This window comes from Terrapene carolina, unplaced genomic scaffold (assembly GCF_002925995.2).
Source record: "Terrapene carolina triunguis isolate 2854851 unplaced genomic scaffold, T_m_triunguis-2.0 Scaffold68, whole genome shotgun sequence".
Classification (NCBI taxonomy): Eukaryota; Metazoa; Chordata; order Testudines; family Emydidae; genus Terrapene; species Terrapene triunguis.
Window position 1 is genome coordinate 54,681,012 of NW_020664419.1, and position 19,934 is coordinate 54,700,945.

The following is a 19,934-nucleotide window of genomic DNA, read 5'->3' on the forward strand; positions in this document are numbered from 1 at the left end:
GCTCCGGCGGGCCAGGCTGGGCGGGGCGGCCGCAGCCTGCTCCGGCGCCCAGAGCTGCAGCTGCTTCGGAGGCTGGGGGGAGAGCACCGTGGCCAGAAGCAGAGAGACTCTGGCCCCGCCTCTTCCCTTCTGGCTGTGCTGCCTCTCCTTGCTCCCTCTGTTGGGGGGAGGGACTGTCCCCCACCTCTCCCTCTCCATACACATTCATAAGCCAACCCCCTTCTCTGGTGCTTCCCTTTTTTACTAAAAAAATTTGGCTTGAACAAGTATATATGGTAACTTCTTTATTCTGTTTTTAGATTAAACAAATTTTAGTAATTGGTTTAAAAGAAAACATTTTTTGCTCAATATTATTCAAAATTCATAGGATACAAATTCACTTTAAATAAAAATGAATACAGAAAAGTCTGTTAATCAAGCTAATTGTGCACGTATACTTGTTGAAGTGCCCCAGTTACACTGTCATGGAACACTAGTATTGCAGTGGTCAGGCAAGATGCACTTTTCCCATGAACATAGGTATGCATACCTATTGTGCTGCCATAAGAGACCATTGTGACTTGCTATCTCATAATAGCTCACCTGGAGAGGCTGGAATAGGAAATATAAATATGGTGCTGTCACTAAGGAATAACTCTGCAGTGCCCATAATACTGGCAGATACCGCATTAGATGCATAAAATAATGAAAATACTCTTTGTGAAAGACTCCATCAATTAATGGGTCAGTCTCTAATTAGAAAAGACTGTTACAATAAAAAGTTTGAATATCTTAAAGATTTCTGACTAAATTGGGTCCTCCATTTTAAATTGGTTGATAATTAAATGGATCCAGAGTGTGCATATGTTTAAGAGCAAAGTTCTAAGTTTAATTTTAAGTAATTATGGAAATAAAGTTAATGCAACAAATATTCAGGAACTTGATAAATAAACTTAGTGTCCTGTTATAATAAACATAGGGTGACCATATTTCCCTATACTGAATACAGGACACCTGGTAAAACTACTCATATTCAAGCAAGTTCAACAGCAATCAGTCAGAACTATGCAGTACAAACGTTCAAATTAACATAGTTGACTGAGCCCCTGTTAAAAAGAAAAACTGCGTAGATAGATTCTTTTTATTTACCTTCTTATCTTTAAGGCTTAGGGTTCACATGGGGAGAGGTGACACACACACTGCGGTATACCTTTCTGACACGAGGGTGACACACTGACCCGACGCTCCCTGTCCGGCACTCTTCACCCTCCGTGCCTGGCTGGGCCCCCAGGACCTAACTCTCTTGGTACCAGGTGCCGCATCTTCCCAAGGCAACACATGGGGGAGGGCATGCAGGGTCACATGCCCCCTTCTCCCCCCCAGGAATTTCTGCCAGGGTTCACACCAGAACATGGCCAGCAGCAACTTTTTGGCACTGTGTGGGAGGGAAGGGCCGGGAGCTGCTTCCAGCCATGCCAGGGGATGGCCTGGCTCTCCGTCTGTGCCCTCCCCCCCACCCCGGCTTCCCTATGGCTGGAAGCAGCTTGTCCCTTCCTGCCTGCACAGTGTAGAAAGGCAGCTAACATATCCAGGCTGCTGCTGGCCACCAACGTAACCCAGCTTCCCCGTCCCCCATCTACAGCGCGAGCAGGAAGGTGTTAAACCCTAAGGATGTGCATTGTGCACCAGGGCCCAGAGAACCTGATTGCAGGGGCTTCAGTGAACCCAGCAGGAGAGGTGGCTCAGCAGTGGGAGTAGCCCCGTGCTCCCTGGGAGCAGGACCCAGGTCAGGGAGGCAGGCGGGGGCAGGCAAAGAGGGTGCTAAGCCCTTGCCAGGGAGCCTGCTGTGGCGCCTGCAGTGTAGGGGCGTGAGCAGGCTCAAAATCACTCCCCCCGCTACCCCCCCGCCACTCCAGAGCTTAGGTGAGGGGCGGAGAGGCTTCCCTGTGCCAGTGCTGTGCGGGGCTATGGCATATGCAGGGCTTGGCTCCTCCTGGCCAGTGCCCCAGAAAAAGTAGGGACACCTGCAGGAGGGCTTTAAAAACGGGACATCTGGTCACCTTAAATAAACAGATTCTATAAACCAGGACCTCAGAACTGTTAGATAATGTGAATAGCCTAATTTAACTTTTACTTTCATACTAAAAATATGTTAATCACTATACAAGGAGTTTGTTTGAAAGAGGTACAGTCCAAACCCTGGTGGAATGAAGTAGTCAATAATATAAGGTTGTTTCAACATGAAAAATATAGAAGCTGATTCATATAATGTAAACTAGCTGATATGTGTGCTACATAAAACTAAAAGCATATGTATTTAGGAAAACTGACTTTTGCTCACTCCTGATACTGATGTCTGAAGGCTTGAAATATAAGCAGTTATTACTATAAATGAATTATGTTGAGCCTACCTTTTATTGTTAAACATATCTCTTAATTTTTGTGGTTTTTTAATTGGTGCTGCTAAGTTGCCAACATCGTAAATCACCCTTTTTAGAGCAAAACACCACAATCAGCAATGGGTTCAGAAATACTACTTGAATTTGAAAATATTATTCATAGTGGCAAATACTCCTTGACTTCAGAAATTTGACTGCTGCATAGAGCAAAAGAAATTGAAGAATGTTTGTTAGTAAATAATAATAAACCATTCTTCAGTTTTTAAAAAAATATATGTATTGCGTTCAAATTACTGTAACAATGTATTTTTTGGAAGTAGAAATAGGAGCTGATAAGCCCTTGTACTTTCTAAAATGCTACGGCTTCCTCTTACTGTCCACACTCAGCATATACATGTACATCATTCATAGAAATTACTCATTTGTTTTCTGGTAGTGTGCATATTAGATAAGTTTTATGTATATATTGGAGGGAATTATAAGAAGATAGTGATAGCAAAATCAGCAGCAGTTGCTTGGGCCTTGCAATCACTCCTCCTTTTAATGTCCCTTCTCCCCCATATCCACTCCACTCTCTTCCAGTGAGTAGATGGCTTCTTAGATGCTGCTGCACTCATCGTCTCATCAGTCAACCAGCACCTGACTACATTTGAAGTGCTTCTCTAGAGCATAATGTAGTGAAGGGAAAGTCAAGGAGGGACTAAACTGGCCCCTCTTGGCAGGACCCCCCTGGGATGTAGCAGCAGCTCCAACCAGCAGCCTCCCACCCCTTCACCATATACACTCTTGTCTGTTCAGCTGTTCCCACTGTATCCTCAATAATATGTGTGCGATTATAATGAGATTTGATACTTCTAATTTAATGGTTTCTTCTCTCAATCCAGATACAATTGAAAAAGAGATAAGAAAAATCTTCAATATTCCAAATGAAAAAGAGACCAGATTGTGGAACAAATACATGAGTAATACATTTGAACCACTGAATAAACCAGACAGTACCATACAGGATGCTGGTTTATACCAGGGACAGGTATTGTATACTACAATTTTGGTTTTCCTACGTATACATTTTTTCTTAAATTTAATAAATTTCCCCATTGAAAACTTGGATTGCTGACAATTATTCCTGTGATCAATAGATCTTCCCCTTTTTTAAAGGTAGTGATATTTGCCTTCTTCCCTCCCCACACACAAAGAATTCATGTTCAAAATATAGTGCTTGACTAACCAGATTTTTTTAAAAATCCCCTAGTATGTGGGGGTTCTGCAGAAATTAAGCTTTTTCTTTAAACAAGTGTTTTTAACTCTTATGCAGAGATGACTTTCCAGTTGTGAACTAAATGTAATCTGATGCAGTGCTGTCAACTTGAAGCAGCAAACACAGCCTGAAATACATTAGAAGTTCCTAAGGTCCAAATCTTGGTCCCAGCATGCAACCTTTGCTCTGGAGAGCACCTCAGATGCTAGTAGGGGGAATGAACCCTACTATCTCTAGTTCTGGTGTACACTCTTCAAAAAGAATGTTGGAAAAATTGGAAATGATTTAGAAAAGAGCTGCAAGTATGATTCAAGCGTGGAAAATCTATTTTACAGTGAGAGACTTAAAATCAGTGTATTTAGTTTAACAATGAGAAGGTTAAAAGGTGACTGGATCATGAACTAAAGTACCTACATGGGGATATTTCTGACTGTAGAAGCCTCTTTAATCTTGTACACAAGTTTTATAACAAGTTCAAATGGCTGGAAGTTAAAGATGTACAAATTTGGGTCAGAAATAAGGCGCATATTTTTATATGCGAGAGTAACTAATCGTTGAAACAACTCCACAAGGAATGTGGTGCATTCTCCATCACTTGACGTCTTAAATCAAGATTGTACATATTTCTAAAAGAGATTCTGTAGCTCAGTTAGAAATGTTATGGGCTTGATCTAGGAATTACTGAATTAAATTTTATAGGGGCTCATGATCATAATGATCCCTTCTGTCCTTAAAACCCTTGAATCTACCTCAGGCTATTTAGCAATAGTGCAGCTTTGTAGCTGCTACTCTAGCTTCAGGGTTTAAGTAGCTTTCACCACTCTTAAAATGTGGCTCTTAAAATATGGCTGGTGAATCCAAATAACAGCTGATTGTTTGTTGTTGTCTTGCTCCCTCTTCCAACTTCCTGCTTCCCAGAAGCACTCTGTGTACCTACCAGAGTTGAGTTTCATTGTGTGAAGGGGAGCCAGATATGAACTTGTACAATTCATGCGTCTTTCCCAATTCAGCATAGGCACATTGAACCACACTGGTTCCAGCTACAGGACTTCCCTCTGCAGTCACAAAGGATTCACCTTTGAGGTGTGAGCTGCAAGCTGCCTCTCTTTATTTCAGTAGGACATTGTCCAAAGTGTCTGGCCTGTTATTCACTAGAAAAAAGAACCATTACTGACATATGGTGCTGTGCACTGTTTAGCTGCAAGTGTAGTTGGATAGTGTTCAGTAGTGGATTTTAACTCTAGTTTCTGAAACTGTGCTAGATGTATCTGCCTATGCTTGCTGCTGAACCATGTTAATCACTGGGTGAACAGTCCCCACATTAACACATTAAATCTTTAGTTTTCCTGTTAAAACTGCTATCTTGGAATTTCCGGGAGATTTCAATTACCGCCTCCCTCTCATCCCAAACTTGTGGAGGGGCTGGGGAGTGAGTAGATAATATTCTGATTTGATGAATTGGTTCTGAAGGTGAGACATTATTTTTTATTCCCTTAAAAAAATCAGTTTCCACCTGAACCCTATGTGTATGTCTATACTGCAATGTAAGCCCCAGCATTAGCCAAACTCTAGTTAACTGATCCTGGGTTTGTTAAACTAGGGCTTGAGCATCTCATTTCTAACCCTAGGTTAGCAATTGACATACCCTGGGTCCCAACCTGGAACTACAGCTTCTACATTGCATTATGTGGGCCTGAGTCCAACCACCCATATCTCAGACTTCCTAGTGGCCAAAGTGTGGCCACTCCAGCCCTTTGTTTGTGGTGTACTGGGGGAAAACTTGACTATGCAGAGGACAAAGAAAGTTGGATTGTGGGATATATTGGGGGATTTCCAGAGTAGAAGTCCAGCAGGGATGTGTCTACACTGCAAAGCAATAAGGTTTGAAGCCTAATCTGGGCATGACTCAGGCTAAGACCCACCACCTCCGTGGGTCTGAGCTTTGGATTACCATGATTGGTGTGTAGACGGAAGGGAGGTTAGGCTTCAGCCCAAATTCAAACCCTGGGTTTACATTGCAGTATAGATATTCACCCTGTCTCATAGGGTTTTTTTTTTCTTACTGCTTTATTTTCGTAGCTTCTGAGAGCTAGTGGTAGAGTAATATTGGCAAAATCCGAAGGTTATCTTATTGAAGCCTTTATCCAAAGATAAATCTCAGGATTTGCTAGAATGAAGCTAGTCCTCAGAACACTGCCTTATTTTGTTTTTTGGCTCTTCTGTCTTTTCTCCCATTCTTTTCCCCCTCCCCCTGGAAAAAAAAACTCTCCAAGAATTTTCAGTTTCTGTATGTGCAAATTTAAAACATGGTTTAGAACAGGAAATTATTAATAAGTTATTTAAAAATTGATTATATGTTATGTGTAATCATACAGTTTCACCTCAGTGTATATGTGTAAAACTTCCTGCAGCCACTTCTCTGGTGAAGTGCGGTAGCTATTTAACAATGCCAAGAAACACTAACCTATTTCAGTTAGGAATTGAATAATTCTGTCCATCTGAAACTGATCCATATTTTCATTCATACCAATAACAATTTGAATAAAAACTGTCATTAGCTGATAGTGTGTGTGTTTCTCTCACACATACGCCTCCATAGAGAAACGGAGTTAGTCAAGAGACTTAAAGATCAGTTGAACTAATGGATGTGGTCTAAACCATGTCAATGCAGCAAAAAGAAAAACTATTGTCTATAATTGTCCTCTCTGCAAGGTTAAATGCTTCTTAAAAGAACTATTCTACAATACAGACACGTCGATTTTACATAGGCCCATTAGACTCAGATGCCTCTTATCAGTAATTAAACAAAGAATTAGAATGAATATGAGATTTCATTCAAGAATCCTAAAAGTATATAGGATAAACTAAACCAGAGATTGAGGCGGCAAACTATATATATGCTTTTGATACTTATATGTAAGGTTAAGGTTTTGTCATGGTTATTTTTAGTAAAAGTCAGGGACAGGTCACAAGCAATCAACAAAAATTAATGGAAGCCCATGACCTGTCCCTGACTTTCACGAAAAATAACTGTGATAAAATGGGGTTGGGGGGGTGGGAGGGAATAAGAGCCGAAGCCCTGCTGTGGGATGGGGGAAGTGGGTCCAGCATCCGCTGCAGCTGACCGCTCCGGGGTCCTTCCACTGCCCATGGCAGTTAGGAGCTGCAGGGGAGCCCCTGTTGGCTGACAGCTCCAGCCCCACTGCCCCAGGGCTGAAGTGGAAAATGTCACAGAGGTCTCTGGAAGTCACGGAATCCGTCACCTACATGACATAATCATAGCCTTACTTATATGTAGTATCCTCACTTTGTCGAATGTATTTGTCATCACAATATCCCTGTGAGGTTTTGAGATGCTGTTATCCCCATTTTATAGATGGGGTACTTCCTCTTTTGACAAGAGAGGTGATTAGCAATGTTCAAATTATCAAGTCCAGATTAGTGAACCAGTGCATAGCTTCAGAAGTGATGGGGCACTAAGAGATTAAGTGCCTTGCCCAAAGTTACATAGGAAGTCTGTGGAAGAATAGAACCTGGGATTCCTAAATCCCAGACTGGTACCCTAATCATTCTTCATCTCGGTCCTTCAGTCACCAAATCAACAAGCCCATTGAAAGGTGCAGTAGCTTGGAATCATCTCAGCTAAGGGAAATCTGTTGCTATATTATAGTTTTTCTCTTTATTCTTACTTTTTCTGATAGGTACTAGTGATAGAACAAAAAAATGAAGATGGAACATGGCCACGAGGTCCTTCGACTCCTAAGTATGTGATAAAACAAATTGCTGCTTGCTACCGTGTGGTTTAATTTCTCTGTGTATTTTATCAAATCTCTTTTTGGTTTTAAGAAAAAGTTAGTTTTTGAAGGCGGTATTTTTTTTTTAAAGTTCTGTTAGTGTGCTAAATATCTATTAATATAACATATACACTACTGTGCACTTATAAAATGTTCTACAGAAACTGATGTGTAACTGATGTTTTCATATGTAGCACAATTTTGTTTACTTCGAATTGTGATTTACTTAATTGTGTGGTTTATATTATAGAAAATTCTTGCATTTAAGAGTGGTGTAAAACTTGTATTATTTTAGACTTGTGTTCCATTCTTGAAGCACAGAATTTCTAGTACGAGAATCTATGTAAATGTCGGTTGTATCAATATTTTTCTTACATGAAGGATGGAAATCCTCTGTCTACAAAGAACTTCATATTATGTGAAGAACGGTCTTGTGAAGTACTTCCCACATTTTTTTTTCTCAGAGAGTATAATATTAGTTTTTTTCCATTATCAACCATAGCTTGGCGATGGCAAGCAAGTAGATCTTGTGTCTTGATTGGGAAATTGTCACGTCCGTTTTGCAAGGCTGGCATATGATAACATGATTAACACAGGATTGAGAGATTTTGGTTTACCTGCTATGTGTTACTTGTGTACAATAGTCCTTTCTAGAGGCATGTTGGCAAAATTTTATCTTAAAATATCCTTTCTAGACAGCTGATATTCTAAATCTGAGATTAAAACTGCATATTGTTACATGTGTTCCAATCTCAGAGTGCGTGTGGTAGAACACTGCAGTACAGTACATTCTGTGTTCTGTATTTATCTACGTGAGCTAGGGTAGTTCACTATTTTGTGTTTGATAGTGCATTTAAGGTGACTTTTTTATTGTGTAGAATTTTTTTTACAATAGACTTCTTTCTAGAACTAGCTGAAAATTTTCCGATTGAGTAGTTTTTCTATCAGAAAATGTGGATTTGACACAGTTGAAATACTTCTGAGGAATATATTGATTTTCGTCAAAAATTTCACCAAAATTATTGAAGTACTTTGTTTTGACTTTATCATTTTGACTTTTATATAAATGTAATTTATAATCAAAACAAAGCGATTTGTCTTTGTTGGAAATTAAACATTTTGACTTTTCATTCTGATTTGGGATAAAAGGAAATTTTGTAATGTCCGTTTCTCATGGAATGGAAATTCCAAATTTTGTCCAGCTCTACTTACTTTCTTATTTTAGAATACCAGCTCTATTTTGTCTGATACATCATCAAATTCTTCAGTATGTGATATGCTACCATAACATATCTGTAACTGACCAGCAAGTTATCTGGCTCCAATATCTGGGACAGATAAGGGGGTGAAAACAAAAGGAATGTAGAAGGCACTTCTGCCTATGATGCTCTCATCAGGATTCAGGAAATTCCAGATTTCATCTCCAACAGCACTCTAATTTGGTAACAACTTCATGGCACTCTTCTTGTGTTAAATCTGTAGGGAAATGAGAATATGGTATATTTTGGCTTCAGCCTCAAAATCTTCAAGCAAAAAAAAAAAAAGCCTTTGGTCCAAACCAAAGAAGTAGGCCATATACACCTCTACCCCGATAAAACGCTGTCCTCGGGAGCCAAAAAATCTTACCGCGTTTAGGTGAAACCGCGTTATATCGAACTTGCTTTGATCCACCGGAGTACACAGCCCCGTCCCCCCGGAGCACTGCTTTACCACGTTATATCCGAATTCGTGTTATATCGGGTCGCGTTATATCGGGGTAGAGGTGTATTGTATTAATGCATTAACACAAGTAATGTATTAGCTTCTAATGCAGTGGTCTCCAACCTTTTTATGCCCAAGACCACTTTTTGAATCTAAGGGCAACTCAGGATCTACCCCGCCCCTTCTCCAAAGCCCTGCCCCGCTCACTCCAGTCTCCTCCCCGCCCCCGTCACTCACTCTCCTCCACCCTCACTCACTTTCACCCAGCTGGGACAGGGGGTTAGGGTTCAGGAAGGGGTACGGGCTCTGGGCTGGGGCCAAGGAGTTCACAGTGTGAGGGGGGGGCGCTGGGCTGAACCTGGGGCAGGGGGTTGGGGTGCAGGAGGGGGTGAGGGGTGCAAGCTCTAGGAGGGAGTTTGGGTGCAGGAGGGGGCTGTGGGCTGGGGCAGAATGTTGGGATGCAGGAGGGGGCGTGGGGTGCTGGCTCTGGGAGGGGGTGCAGAAGGGGTTATGGGGTGCTGGCTCCGGGAGGGGGCTTAGGGTGGGGCACGGCCTCCCGCCAGGCAGCACTTACCTCCGGTGGCTCCCGGTTGGCAGCAGGCACAGCGAGGCTAAGGCAGGCTCCCTGCCTACCCCGCCCCCACACCACTCCCAGAAGAGACCAATGCGCCCCTGCAGCCCCTGGGGTGGGGAGGGCGGGGGGCACGTGGCTCCACCACTGCCCCTCTCTGCAAGCACCGCCCCCGCAGCTTTCCTGGCCAATGCGAGCTGCAAGAATGGTGCTTGCAGGCAGGAGCAGCACGTGTGGCGGGAGACCCCCGGGGCCGCGAGGCTGTAGTGACCGCTTCCAGGAGCAGTGTGGGACCGGGGTAGCCTTAGCAGCAGCCACACTACACTGCCACCGGAGATCACAATCGACTGGTCGATCCTCTAGGATCGACCAGTTGATGCGATTGACCGGTTGGTGACCGCTCTTCTAATACATTGAAATCTCATTTTCATTTGTGAAATAACATAGGTATGCTAAGGATCTTAGTTTGTGGTAGGTTTTTTTCCACATTACAATTTAGCAAAGTACAGTGCATTGGTGGTGATTGTTCTAGATGCTTCACATCTGGAAAGTAGGAGTGTTGCAGTTTAAGATTGTGGTGGAGTTGTAAAGATATTGGAAAACTTGAATCTTGTCTTCCTTTACTATGCTGGACTCCAGCCAGTTTTATTCCATCACGTTCATTAGCCTCCCTTTCAATCTCTTGATGTATAGGAAATGTCCTACAGTAGAACTGCAAATAGAGAATCATTTTTTCTTTACCTTAACAATTGGTTCTTAGGTGTGTCTTCCAGGAAAGATGCTTTTTGAGTTCCTTATGTTTGCTTTGATATTCTAAGTTCATGTTTATATATAAATCCAATCTTGCTTAAGAAAATGTATGGGGGACTTTTTATGTAATATCATAGCTTTATCTTCTCTTTTCATTTGAAAGACTTAAGAGATTCTTCCACATTTTGGTTTCTTATCCAGCTGCCCTTTTATAGGAGTTTGTTTAAATCTGCCCTGTTAAATTTAATTGTGTATCAGAAAGGCTTGAAAAATGTACATGTTCACCAATGGCAAGTAGGAAACGAGGCACTCCTACCATGGTAATGAACATAGTGTAAAGGCCTACTGGCTGCAGAATATTATAAGAGGTTTTTGTTGGTTTAAATATTGCTTATTGGTGTTCTAAACAGATGTAGTGGAACTGAACTGAATTTATTAAACTTTCCCACTGAACAGCAGCTTCAGGATGGTAGTACAGCGGGAACGGGGAAGAGAGCACAATTACCTTTTCTGTTACCCACGACTTCTCCTCCCAGTTTGGTACTCTGCCTCCCTCTAGTGATGGCTAGACCACATGTAGAGGTAGATGAGCCTGTTAAAGCCTTGAGTACACCCTTCAGAAATCAGAGAAGAGAGGGAAATAGATGACCCCTCACAACAATATGTAGGGATTAAGGAGGGAAATAATCTCTTTTCTTCCCTGTCTCCATCTTCTCTAGCAACAGCTGAGTTTTATGTAAGAGGAAAAGGAAAGGCACCCTCTTTGCAGCAGCCAGGAGGCAAGGAATATTTTTATTTCTCAACTATGTAAAAGCAAGGCTGATGTGAAAGATGAAGCTCCTAAGCAGGCTTCAGGGGCAGCTCCCTGGTAAAAATCCCAGCAATAGGGGAAGAGGGAGTACTGAATTTCATACTTAAGTGCTGCCCCTTGACCTCACCAGAGAGGACAGCGAGCAACTGGCTGATAGGTGTATATACCCAGACAAAATCTGTGTGTGTGTTTGCATTGGCTAAAATGTATAAATAAGTAACTTGTGAACAAGCATAAAAATAAAGCTGTTTTTGGCTCCATTTAATTTATCTGTACAGAAAGCAGATGACAAAAATTTAAAGCCAATTCTTTAAATCCCATCTGAGAGGTGGGGAAGTAAAAACTACTCAATTCCCTTCCTTAAGGAACAGAGAAATGGGAGGTGGAGGTGGAGGCAGTGGGGATGGTGAACACCCCAACACTTCTTTAGAGATACTGCCTTGCCACAATTTCACATCCCTTAGATATAAAGATTGGGTAAAATTTCATAAGTATATTGGAATGTCAGTGTGACTTACTTGCCTAAATCACCTAGGTTCTTTTGAAATTTTAAGCCCTTAGTTCTAAAGTGTGTCTAGAAATATTCTCCACCATGGCATCCAGACCTGATTCTGCTATTTTTTTTCACCCTATTCCCGGGGGGGGCGTAGGACGGGCGTTAAAAGCAGTTTCTGAATCCAGAGTTTCTCTGGTGTACAGCCAACCATTTTTCCATAATAGAATATTTAAACTAGAATTCCACGATTAGGCGGTTTGCTCTGAATCCAGCAAATAAGGATACATTTCTTTGCTGTAAGAAAACTCAAGTTGAGATCTGTCTTGAGGATATGACAGCTTTCAAAAACCATTGGATAATAGAAGCAACAAAAGGACAGAACTATCAGTAATGGGTTCTGTTTTCCAGGTGTCTTACGTTAAACATTTCTGAAACAGATAATTCTTAGGGTGGTAGAAATATAAAGCCTATTTTATTTTGCAGTGAGACTCTGATTTTACTTTCATCAAAAACATTTTATTTTCTATTATATTCCATTTGTCATGACTGATGACACATCCACAGAGACTTTTTTTCTTCTCCCCTACCATGGTCTCATCTTTGATGCAAGCCTTACATAGCACATTAGTCCCCTGTTGAAGCCAGCCGTACTTGTATTTACTCTAGAAGAGTGTGTGTTTTAACTTTCGTGTCTCAGATCTAGAAACATATAAAGTATCCTGTTTAGAAAGATCAAAAGTTTGGACTTTAGAGACCATGGAAGAATTAAAACTCTTCAAAAGAGTAAGGTCTCCAAGTAACAAAAACATGATCTGATCACTTCTATAGTCTGTGCTCTGAGAATTGGTAATAAGATTTAGCAAAGATGGTCATTGCCATTCACCTGCTCCTCACAGTGCTGTTGGCTTCATTCCTATTAGAATCAATGAGAGGCAGTGGCCATTTTTGAGAAAATGTGTCTTATCGAATCTGTCCTGATGAGAACAATATGAAAACATGACTGTTTTTGAAAGTTTTCTTGTTAATGAAGGACAGACTGTGGCCTCAGTCCTGTTCAGATTAATAAGAAATGTGCACCTGCTGACTTGCATTAATGGTTCATTAGAGCACTTTGAGTTAGTCCTCTTTGAAGCGGGACTAGCTCAAAGCGCTCTAAGCATTAATGCCTGTCATCAGGATGTGTGCGAACAGTTAGACTGCAGCAGGCTAGTGCATGGTAGAATCACACCCCACCTTGCTGTGGTCTAATTCAGGGGTTCTCAATCTTTTTCTTTCTGAGGCCCCTCCAATATACTACAGAAACTCCAGGACCCAGTGGAGGAGTGTCAGGGCTCCTGGCTTCAGCCACTAGATGAGGAGAGGGAGGGACCTCGAGGTTTTAGCCCTGCGGCGTTTGGGGCTCTGGACTTCAGCCACCGGATGGGGTGGGGGGCGCACTTGGGGTTTGTGGATTCTGCCCCAGGGCACCAGGCTTTGGACTCCCGGTTGAGAACTGCTAATTGTTCATGTAGGCAAGCCCTGAGTTCCCTGACTGTGCCTTTCTGTTCCTCAGGGCATTTGGATTTCATTTACATTTAACTTAATCTCTGAATTTCCTGGGTTTAGAATGTATGGGTTTGAGATAACTACAGCATCTCTGTAATGTGTTACCGTAAATTTACTGATATGTACTCTCAACCTTAACTTCATTTTAAAATAGTTTGTCTATGAATATCTTGTGTGGCTTTAAATGAGTAAAAGTTCAGTCTTGTGGCCTGCATATCTTGGGAGTGGCTGGATACCAGGGCCAGCTAGCATAGTTCCTAGGACTCTGCGTCGCTACAAGGACCCTTGGTCCCCGATTCCCTGGAAGTTTGGTGTGCTACTAGGGACTTGCATCAGTAATTTCCTCTGGAAGCTCTTACCTTCACTTGCTTCAAAAATGAGATTTGGCAGGAAGGGGCATCTCTGCAGAAGAGAGAGAGCCTCAGGGTATTAACTCTTCTGTGGATTACTAGTTGCCTACTGTGGTGGGAGAGATTATTCATGGAACAACCTAATCCTAACATAGATCTTCAGTCCCTGTGGTACTTCGGCTATTGCTCACCTCCCTCCTTCCATTCAGGAAGCGGTGACCTACATGTAGAATGCTCCCTTCAAATCTGGATTCTCATAAGGCAAACTGGCCCATAAGTAAGGAGAGTATCAGTCATCTGAGTGTCTCTTACTTTGCAAATTAACAGGATATTTTGAATTTGCAAATGTAAGATCCCAGAAGAAATAATTATAACAAATTTTACGTAGATTATACATATAAGGAGGGAACCTGGAATATCTGAAACATCACTGTTGAGTAATAGGCACCACAGTGGGACATCATACATGACAGTACATCAGTTAAAACTGTTTCTATATCACCTGTGCTGCAAGACATGGAGAGGGAAAATTTAAGGACTAAGGTGTAAAAAGGTCACAAAACACCAAGTAACCAATGATAATGCGGAATTTAATTTTTTTAATTGACTGAATCTCTTATTAGGAATCTATTGAAATTTAGCTATGCAACATATTAAAATACAATTAGGTAAACATACAGAAAAGATGGTCATTAGGACCTCCTGCCATCAGGAACTTTATTTTGTTGTAATTTTAGAAGGTTAGCAGTGTTTGGTATTTTTTTGAAGACACCTTAGCTTATCAGTAGTAAACATTAAATTTTGTGGATCCATTCATTCTGTCAGTGGTTTCCTTTCCAGGTTTTCAGAACAGTTTTTGGCATTTAAAATAACATGACTCCAAGGGCACTTGTATTAATCCATCACTGCTATATCTTGATATGTAGCCAAAAGAAAAATTGTTACACACTTCCTTCTGTCCTTAATCATAGCTTACAAATTGAGAATATATAGACAAAATTATCATAAAAATGCCTTTTTTTATATTATATTCCCCCCCCCCCCCCCAACAATCTGCAGATATATTGTTGACTTAAGAATTTTGGGTACATTATGTGCTCAGATGACTAATTTTACTTGAGTTTTATTGAGGATTAGACATATGTACAAATAGTCTGAAGTTTTTTGCTCCTTTTGTGGATAATACCGTAAGCATTTTCTTGCCCCATTTGCATATGATCACTTCCTTTTTACAAAAATATATTTGAGGGCTCAAAGTTTACAGAGTAGCCCTTTTTATCAGAATATCGTTACAGCCTTTATTCAGTTTACTTTTTGTCTTCTGAGTTAGTTTTCTATCTGATTTTGAAGCAAAATATTTAATTTGTAATAAAGAATTTAATAGTTTTCTTTTATCCTTTTGCAAAGAAATATATCTTTTTTTTTTTTTAAATATTTAACATCCTTGGATATGCCAATTTCTGAGATTTTCTGGTAGAGTAGTATGCTTATTTTTTTTCTAAATTTATCTGTTGCAGTGAAAGGTGATACATCACCCAGGATGTCTGCTCTGAAACAAACCTTGTCCTGTACGGATACCTCTACAAAGTATTTTTGTCTTATCTGTTTGTGTCAATTCAAAGGTTGTTACAGTTTTTGAAAGCATGTTTATGTGCCTCTGTTCAAGTCCAATGAATGTTTTAAATGTTATCATTACAGAATGCTATGGATCTTCGGTTAGAGACCAAATACATTTTTAAACTAGGAGAAGATAAACATCCATTTGTTTTTAGTCTAGCCTGTTAAAATCAACTTACTTTTAGACTTTTACCTGCACTGCCCCAACCCCTATCCACACCCCCGACCCCTGACCACGCCCCGAACTCCCCTGCCCTCTATCCAACTTCCCCCTTACCACCACCCCGCTCCCTGACCACTTACCGCACTGCCTGGAGCACCAGTGGCTGGCGGCGCTACAGCTGCGCCGCCCGGCTGGAGCTGGGCCATGCCACCGCTGCCACCACGCAGCACAGAGACCAGGTCAGGCCCCAGCTCTACAGCTGCGCTGCCCCAGGAGCTCACAGCCCTGCCACCCAAAGCATTGCGCCGGCAGCGGGGCGAGCTGAGGCTATGGGAGAGGGAGAACAGCGGGGGGGTGGGGGGCTAGCCTCCCAGGCCAGGAGTTCGGGGGTTGGGCAGGATGGTCCCGCGGGCCAGATGTGGCCCGCAGCCAGTAGTTTGCCCACCTCTGACCTAGCCCCTTCATTCTGAAAATCTGGCTCCAATTGTTGGTGATGAGCACTTTTTAAAATATCACCTAAAACCTTTTTGGAACATAAGAAAAAGACTACTTATTAGATCTAATTGAAAACCAGAAAGAAAAAAACCCAACAGACTATTGTTTTAAAAAAAAAAAAAAAATTTGGCTAGCTTGAATTGGTTTACCTATCTTTCATTATTACTGAGGATATGTTCGTTTTTAAATCCAGAGTGGTTTTTCTGACTATCTCCAGCCGGTACAATATATTCAGATACAGGATCATATCATCTCTGCATACGAGAAGCAAGTGAAAGTCTTTTCTAACTTGGATACCCGTGATTTTTTCCCCATTTAATCTGAATTTGGGCCCAGCGATTCAAGGTCAATAGTAAAGAAAATTAGAGGAAGCAGGCATCCTTGACTTTTGCCCATCCCCTCCTAAAACTTGTTGGTTTGTTTTTTCCCTTGTGCGCTATCAAAGCAGCCGTAGGGCTAGTGTGCATATTTCCTTTAGCCAATGTAGAAAGTTACCTCAAAATGCCATTATCTCCATTTGTCTTATAAGACTAATGCAATTTTGACTGTCAAAAGTTTTAATTGCATCCAGTGATGAGATGATCCAGGAAGGTGCTTCTGACTGACAGGAATATAATAAGCTAAAGCTTTATAAATATTATTCAGAAGTTATCTACCCTTAAATTCATTTTGATCTCTCTTAATTACTTTGGTATTACTGTTTCCAGTCTCAAGGCTGAAGCCACTTTTAGATTTTAAATTGTATATTCAGCCAGGAACATAGAGCATGTTTACCTTCTCCTATCCTTCTTGATAGATCAACTCTTTATCAAACGCAGTGAGTGTGACACCTCCCTTTTCTAAAACTTTAAACTTTTGTCAAAATTGTAATTTAGAAGAATAGTTCTAGTCAATATTCAAGAGTAGTTTCTCCTTCTTTATAAAAATCACTTGCAAAAACATACAGACAAATTATAGGTACTAATTAAACAGACATTTCAACCATATCCAGGAGCTACTTGCTTTATTTTTCTATCTTTTGATTTTAACCTTCATATCACATTGGGGGGGTGACTAAATATTCCTCCAAGCCAAAGTGGTTTGTATGGCAATATAGATCTATTATAATATGTCTGAGAGAACATAGTTTTCCTTTCTTTACTTATACTACTATAATTAGCTACATCAAATTATAGGAATTCACTTAACATCTTGCACAGAATTCCTACAGCAATAGCTTAAATAGAACACTTTTTCACTCTGCATCCCTTGTTTTGAGAGTCAGAATATTGGGAAGTGAATTAATAGTTTTATGCAGTCACCATATAAAACTGCCAAACATTTATTGTCCTAAAATATACTTTTGGAGAATATACCACTAGGGAAATGTCTCACTGAAGCAAATAGCCCTTACTTTTGGCTAACATGCTTGGGGATGTTACACTAATGTAAGGCTTCAAACAAAGGTTATCCAGACACAAGTGTATTTAATTTTGTTAACCTTCACTTTCCCCTGTCAGCTCTATACAAAAATCTGAAACATGTTAAGAGTATGTGTACACAAGAGGCTTTTTTTAACCAAGTTAATTAACTTGATGTAGTTAACACCTTTGTGACTTATCTTTACTAGGAAAAAAGGTGATAATTTTTAACACGTTAATTAACATTTTAACCCATAGGTTAAAACTATATAGCTTTCCTCATACTGGTGTTTGGTGCTTTGTGTTTCTGATTAAGTTCATAGACCAATGCTGGAATGACATCTATGCCCTTGATAAGTTTCCTCTTGCAATTACCTACCTGTATCTAGTATAAGCTATTTTCCTCAAAAGTATATGGGCAGATCAATACCTAGTGTGAGTGCTCCCCCTTTTTTGGGGGGAGAATTGAGTACAGAATTGAGTGCACTTGAGTGTTGTAGACTCTTGCTCCTGGGGGAATTCTGCGCCACTGTGCAATGCAGAATTTTGCAGAAATTAATGTGTGTGTAGAATTTCCTTTTTCCCCACAGAAATGGGCTGCAGAGATGTTGGCCTCCACTAGGGGCCGCTGGACCTGGCAGAGCCCAGCCCGCAAATAGAAGACTAGGCCGGGGGAAGGGAGAGGGAACTGGAGGGTTCCCAGCACCTCAATTCCCAGTATGCCCTGAAGGAAGAAGGAGGCGGCGGCGGCACGCAGGAAACTCCGTGCAAGCGTGGGACCCAGCATCAGGCTGTTTCTCCCTCTGGATCCCTGCCCTCTGGGGGGATTGGGGATGTGAGGGTCTGGGCTGAGGGGGGGGGGGGGCTGGGGTTTGGGGGGGGGGGGGGGGTGTGGGGTTGGGGGGGGGGGCGCGCTGCTGGGCTCTGGGAGGGAGAGGGTGTGACTGTCTGGGCTCTCGTAGCAGTTTCTTTAACTCTCTACTCCTGGCGAAATTTTGTGTGTCTGTATTGTTACAGACATACTTGCTGCCAGGTATTTTGAAATAAATTACCAAAATTGAAACTGGTGAGATTATATAGTGTTCTTTTGACAAATAAAATTTGCAGAATTTTAAAATCTTGTGTGCAGAATTTTTAACTTTTTGGCGCAGAATTCTCCCAGGTTTATATAGACTTACAGTCAGGAATTACAAGATAAGAGGATGTTGCTTTGCCATCTCTCTCTGCCTGTCATGTTTGACACTTCAAGACCCTACCTATTGAATCCTACTGATGTTCTGTATAATTTTAGTAGCCAGAGTTTTGAATGAGGTTCATCTATGGTTGAAGACCATGGTTTAAAGATAAGCACAAAGAAAATGGAAGCCATGCAAATAGGGAATGTGGAAGAAGAGCTATAGTTTGAAGTTTCAGGAGAGAAGCTGAAGCAGAAGAAAGAATTTGTATACTTGGGAAGTACACTTAATGCCATCAGAGGGAGATCTGAAAAGAAAAAAACTGTGCATGGATGACAGTGAAAAAGATGACAGGAGTATTACGGGACAGACAGTTAAGTAACAAACTGAAAGGAAAAGTGTATGCTGCATGTGTTTGTCCCTGCCTACTCTATGGTTTCGAAATGCTGAGTCTTACGGAGAATGAAGAAAAGATGATGCAGGTAGTAGAAAACAATATTCTGAGTAGAATGCCAGGCAAGCAGAGGGTAGATGAGTGTGCATGAAAGAAATTAAGGAGAAGATGAATTGACTGGAAATGCACATTTGAGGTGGGCTGGACAGGTGACCAGAATGAGAGAAGAACAATCAGCAAAGAAAGCATGGAAGGAAGAGTACAGCAAAAAAGGATAGAAGACTGAAGATACAATGGAAAGTGTCTGGTAAGAGAAGTTTGAAGATAAAAGGACTGGAACTCCAACGCCTATGGATTCGTGCCAGGCTCTGGAAGACATGGTAAAGAAGTTAAGGAATTTTCAACAAATAATAGCACAGGGATGAATATTAGGAAAGTTTGTAAATATTAAGAATACCAGAACATATTTAAAAATGGATAAAAAAAGAAATGGGAACAGTCTGGTGCTTCTGGAATGTTAGGGGACTAAAACACTAAACATTTAATAAGGGTACTTTCTGCTTTTGAAAAAGCAGAAGGTAGTAGTGGCAATGCTTCAAGAAACTAACTCAAAACAAAAGAAGAAAGCAAACTTAAAAGGGAATGGCTATCTCATGTATATGGAATGTCTTACAGTTCCTGAAACAGAAGGTAGGAACCTTCTGTGTAGAGGTTCCTACCCTCTAATGGGAAGGACTTCACATTTTACTCCAAAATTGCCAAAATATATAAAAATTAGATCTATCCTAGTATAGCAAAAGTTTTTACATGAAATTTTTAATGTTAGAATTGTATTAAATCATATCTCGCACCATGCATCTATCTTCCTGAAAATTAAGTCCAATTAAGGAATAAGAGACAAAAGTTGAGGATTGGTCTTGCTTTGAGCAGGGGGTTGGACTAGATGACCTTCTGAGGTCCCTTCCAACCCTGATATTCCATGATTCTAAGAGTGTTTATACTACTAAGTAAGCAAGTAGCAAGGGAATGTGAAAGT

General features: G+C 41.1%; 1 protein-coding gene across 7 annotated transcripts in view; it reads left to right on the plus strand.

Annotated features, from left to right (window-relative positions):
* USP15 (ubiquitin specific peptidase 15) overlaps positions 1 to 19,934 on the plus strand; it is a 144,513-nt gene that overhangs the window by 59,782 nt on the left and 64,797 nt on the right. For 5 of the 7 annotated variants that reach the window (XM_024205082.3, XM_024205083.3, XM_024205086.2 and 2 more), the window contains 2 exons: positions 3,263 to 3,408; positions 7,338 to 7,399. In XM_024205082.3, coding sequence (XP_024060850.1) covers positions 3,263 to 3,408; positions 7,338 to 7,399 — 208 coding nt within the window. Of the gene's footprint in view, positions 1 to 3,262; positions 3,409 to 7,337; positions 7,400 to 19,934 lie in introns of those variants that run through there. The other 2 variants (XM_024205092.2, XM_024205088.2) reach the window with 2 other exon arrangements.